Raw genomic sequence first — 5,116 nt, 5'->3', positions numbered from 1 at the left:
CAGCCCCAGCCCGCCGCACCTGCCCGCCGCCGCGCCGCTCTGCCGCCGGCAGCGGCGGCCCCGGCTTGCGGCGCAGGGACGCGCCCCCGCCCGCCGCCGGCGCTGCCCACGGCCCCGGCGCGGCTGCGGGCCCCTGGCGCGGCCCCGGCAGGCGGGGACGGGGAGGCGGCCGCCCCGGCGCAGCCCGCCCCGGCCGCAGGAAACCAGATCCCGAAGCAGGAGCGGGCCGACCCCCGCCGAGGACACCGGCCAGGCGAACGCCGCTACCCGCCCTCGCCCGCCCTTCTCACAGAAACATCCGAGGCCCCGGCGCCGCGCCGGCCCCCCGCTCAAATAAACGACACCGGGCAACGGGGGCGGAGGCGCCCGCGGCTTTATTAGTCCGAGCCGCGAGCCCGAGGAGCCAGGTTGCGCGAGGGGAGCCCTCCTCAGGCGGAACCGCCCGCCCTACGCGGGACGGGGAGCGTTGGCGCGTTTTTCTCCTCAGCGCGGCCAACGCCGCTCCCGCCTCACCCCCAGGCGCACCCCCGCGCTTAAAGCTCTTACAATTAAGGAGTTTATGGAAGCTGACCAAGAACTTAAGGCTCCTGTAGTATTGGGGTTTAACGCTTTCGTTTCGAATTAATCCAGCACGCGCACAACCTCCTCCCACCCCCGGCGCTTAACCCGGGGCGTCAGTGACAGGCATCGACCAAAAAAAAAATAAATCCAGCATGAAAAATCCCACCCCAAAACTTGCAAAAGCGCTGTCCCGGTCGCGCCCGCGCCCGCGCCCGCGCCCCGCTCGGGACAGCGGGAACGCGGCAGCTCGCCGTCCACCGCGGGCTGGTCCCGCCGCGGCCGGGCGACCCCTCTCGCCGCCTGCGCCGGCCGCCTCACGCCAGGAGGACGCCGCTGACGGGCGCGGCGGCTCCCGGCCCGCAGGGCTGCTGTGACCGCCGTAGCTGCCCGCCGCGCTGCCGGCGCTCGGCGCGCTGCCCGCCTCCTCCCTGGACGCAGGAGTCCGGCCGACCAGCTCCGAGGGCGTCCGGCCGGGCTGCCTCTGCGCCGTCGCACCGGGGAGCGAGGGGGGCGGCGGGCGCGGGCCGGAGGAAGGGCGGGCGGCCTTCAGGCAGCGCGGCGGAGGGCGCGACGCGGGGCGGCGGGGGCCTGGCGGGCCGCCGCGCAGGCGCGGGGCGGGGGAGCCGGGTGCCGCCATGCCGACCGTCAGCGTGAAGCGGGACCTGCTCTTCCAGGCGCTGGGCAGGACCTACAGTGAGTGGCGCGGGCGGGCCGGGGGCTGCGCGGGGCCGCGGCTCGCCTCACGCCGCCTCCCGGGCGGCCGGCTGGCCGGGGCGGCCCGTGCCCGCGGGGGGGCGGGCGGCGGCCGAGGCTGAGGCGGCGGCGGCGCGGTGCAGCCGTCCGCCGCGCATGCTGGCTGAAGCGTCCCGGGGATCCTCCGGTTGTGCTCCAGGAGGCGTCCGCGGCCCTGCTGGGCTGCTCCCTCCGGTCACGGCGGCCGCTGGGCTGCGATCGGCCGCGTCGCCTTCCGCCGGCTGCCCGCCCCGGGCAAACCCCTGACGGGCGGCGGAGATGAGGCAGTTCAGCCGTCCACCGGCAGCGCCCCTTCGCTCCTTGCTTATCCCGTCCCCACGGAGCTGAGCCAGCCCTCGGGGAAAGCCCGGGCTTCAGAGCAGCAGGGGTGGCCGTATCAGGGGTGCTCCACAGCCGCCGGCTCTTCGCAAGCCCACGGCGTGCCAGACAAAGCCGTGTATTCTCCCTGGACCCTTCAGCCTTTTGCCCAGATACACGCTGTTTGAGTCCAAATCACCCGGGAAATCAGAACCGTGCCTTTCCAAATCGCGGTTTCTGTTTGGAGTTTCGCTGCCTATTTTAGGAACCGGTTAAATCAAAAAGGAGAGGGAAGAGGTGGGAGCAGGCAAAGCAAACACTTAATACCGTGTTTTCACTCAGTTCTTCTGCCCTGCCTGGCTCTTTAGAAATGTGGCTTAAGAACTGTTTGTTTGGCTGAAGGGGCACTTGGGGACATGCAGCAGTTTATCTAGCCCACACTGGTGTTCATAAGCTCTTAAGACCCATGGGTGCAAATCTCAATTTTCAGATCAGGGTTGTGTTACTCACATGTCATAACACAGTTGATGCAACCTCTGTATGACAAGCTGACTGATTAAAAACCGTAGCTGTTGGCAGAAGCTGTCCAGTTACTCCCTCCTGTTTTCATTATCTGTTCAGTCCAGAGTTACTCTGACAAACTTGGCAGAGGAGCTGGTAGCAAAGCTAGGCTCCGAGGCACAGAAGTCCTTGCTGTGACTGTGAGAATAACATGTCAATAAACGCAATCTGTACTGAAGAAGCTGCTACTGACATGCAAATATAAGAAAATTCTTTAAATTACTTTTACCCTTTTTTTAAAAAATAGCATTTGTTATCTTGTTTGAAAACATTCAAAGCAAACCCAGGTCTGCTTATTAACTAAAATTCACCTTCTTTCTTCACAGCTGATGAAGAATTTAATGAGCTTTGCTTTGAGTTTGGTTTGGAGCTTGATGAAATTGTAAGCAACATTTTTGTTACTTTTTCAATAGGTGTAGTGTACTGACAGCATTTATATTTGGTAAGAGTTTGTACTGCATTATTTCTAGCATATTCCCTGGTACAGTCTTGGCCGCTGCCCTTTATCATGTACCAAAGAAATGTCTAGGCAAGGTTTGGAGGATACCATGCCCCAGGTATCCTCAAAAAACCAGCGTGGACAAGACTTGAAGGTCCCCTTGACCTGTACAATCTTTCAGCAGTACTGCAGCAGGCTTTTCATCCTGAAACATCCTCATATATCTCCATACCACAGGGCAGAACACGTAACACATACCTTTAGCTTCTCGTTATAAAATAATTTTGTAATAGACTGTATTAACACAGGTGGTTTGACTCTGAAAAAAAACCCAGACATACAAAAATTACCGTCTTGGAAGTAAGAGACCCCAAGATTGCATATTCCTATACTTCTCAGAGGTCAGCAGTCTGTGCTACTTGATCTTCAGTCTCTCGCCCCATTTTATTTAGCAGCTTACGCTAAATATGGCCACAGACCACGTATTGGAACATACTTTTACAAGATCTGTTTGGCTTTGTTTTGTATGCATTCTTCTGTGCAATATCCACAAAAATACATTTGTCCTGGACATTGTTACCTAAGTTGTAACTAGTTTATATTTAAAGTTTCAGTTTAGATTTTGTACTTGTGAAAATTTGCTAGCCCTGTTAACTGTATCCATGTAAATCTTGTTCAAGTAGACCTGTTTTGGTTTTGCTTTTTAATTTGAATTAATTGATCTTTTAATGATGTTTATCAAAAGACATCTGAACATCATATGTTATGCTTCATTTCAGAATAGACTTGATAAGACAAGTCATTTGCCAATTTATTGCCAAAAATAAGGTCTTCTTTCTCTACTGGGATCTGCTAGCCTGGCGACTCTTGCTGCTGTCGTCTCTTTTTTGAGAATTCAAATTCTAACAGTGAATTTTTCTTTTGGTATACTGCATTACAATCTCTGAATCTGAGAAAGGGTTAGATTTTATGTCATTTCTGGTATGTAGTGTGTCCATTTGCTGTATAAATCCAAATTACACTGTTAAAATTTTAATTAATACAATTTTTCCTATTATATTATCTCACTATCATACTCCTGTCAATGCTAAGATATTTCAGGTTAAAAACACATTTTTGCTTAATTTCAGACATCTGAGAAAGACATTATAAGTAAAGAAAAAGGCGAAGAAAAGGCAAAGGGTGCATCTGATGCTGTTCTCTATAAAATTGATGTTCCTGCCAACCGTTATGACCTTCTTTGCCTTGAAGGGTTGGTCCGAGGACTGCAGGTCTTTAAAGAAAGGTAATGCAAAGTTGTGAGATTTTTTTTGTTGTTTGTTATTTGTTTAAATATGAGTCCATTTCTGGTCAATAGACAAACTTGCCACTTGCTTGGGTTTTGAGTACGATCTTATGTATAGACCAGATTTGTCAGATGTTCCTCTGGAGAGAATCTATTCTATATTTTTAAAAGGCTAGACTAGAATGTTACTGGGGTTTGGATCTGTTCTAAAAATTTTTCAGCTGCTGTTCCATTTGAGACATCCTCTGTAAAGAGCTCCTGCAGAGGAACTTCCTTGTGATCCTCTCTAATAAATACCAAAACAAATAATTTATTTCACTTTTCTGCTATGAGTTTATCTTCTTGAGTCCTTCCTTTCTAGTTCAGTAACCTGTTTTAACTGAACAGGTTTTCAGTAAACAAGTTTTAAACAGTTAGCTAATTTACATGCCAAGAAATGTTACTAAGAAAGTTTTCTATATATGATTTTTGCCACATTTCTAAAGTTTCTTGCATTTGGGGAACTTTCTTTCAATTACAGACTTATTTCTTGTTTTATTCTAGGATAAATCTCCCTAGGTACGAAAAGATAATACCAGCTCAGGGTGAAGGTCAGAGGCTGATTATCACTGAAGAGGTAAAAGTGTTTACTGCACCTTTGCAAATTTATTGAGAGTTTCTGAACCAGCAAGATAGGTATCAGTACCAATTTTATAAGAGCAGTGAGACTGGAAATCTTAATTGCAGAACAAGAGCTAAAGAAATTGAAATATCTCTACTCATTGTGATTTATTTTTAGGGAAGGGGATGAGCAGGAACAATACACAAATTATTTTGGGTGAACCTAGTAGCAGATCAAATCAAAGTTTCAGATGCTCAGATTGCATTGACCTTCTGGGGCATTACACAGTATGTTGGAAACCTCCTTGTCTCTACCAGACCTGGAGTGGGTTTGTTTGGGGTTTTTTCCCCTTTGAGATTCTGATGTCTTCCCATGAATTTTCCTTTTGAATACTACTTTACAAAAGAAGATTTTATGAAAAAAAGTGCACATTTAATCAGTTTTAGTTTTGTATATTCTGTGTACTTGAAATTTACAATGTGTTGCTGTCGTAAATTGCAGACTGTCCAAGTCCGTCCTCATGCTGTAGCTGCAGTCCTTCGTAATATAAATTTTACCAAGGAACGTTATGATAGTTTTATTGACCTCCAAGAAAAACTACACCAAAATATTTGCAGGT

General features: G+C 50.4%; 1 protein-coding gene across 2 annotated transcripts in view; it reads left to right on the top strand.

Moving 5' to 3' along the window:
* Positions 1 to 1,159: 1,159 nt before the first annotated feature.
* FARSB (phenylalanyl-tRNA synthetase subunit beta) overlaps positions 1,160 to 5,116 on the top strand; it is a 41,196-nt gene continuing 37,239 nt past the window's right edge. For both annotated transcript variants that reach the window (XM_049803660.1, XM_049803658.1), the window contains exons 1-5: positions 1,160 to 1,254; positions 2,499 to 2,554; positions 3,742 to 3,896; positions 4,440 to 4,512; positions 4,999 to 5,114. In XM_049803660.1, coding sequence (XP_049659617.1) covers positions 1,197 to 1,254; positions 2,499 to 2,554; positions 3,742 to 3,896; positions 4,440 to 4,512; positions 4,999 to 5,114 — 458 coding nt within the window. In that variant the 5' untranslated portion in view covers positions 1,160 to 1,196. The remainder of the gene's footprint in view (positions 1,255 to 2,498; positions 2,555 to 3,741; positions 3,897 to 4,439; positions 4,513 to 4,998; positions 5,115 to 5,116) is intronic.

This window comes from Accipiter gentilis, chromosome 6 (genome assembly GCF_929443795.1).
Source record: "Accipiter gentilis chromosome 6, bAccGen1.1, whole genome shotgun sequence".
In the NCBI taxonomy this organism is placed as follows: domain Eukaryota; kingdom Metazoa; phylum Chordata; class Aves; order Accipitriformes; family Accipitridae; genus Astur; species Astur gentilis.
Note: the sequence above shows the minus strand (reverse complement) of the source record. Positions and strands in the feature narration are given on the sequence as shown.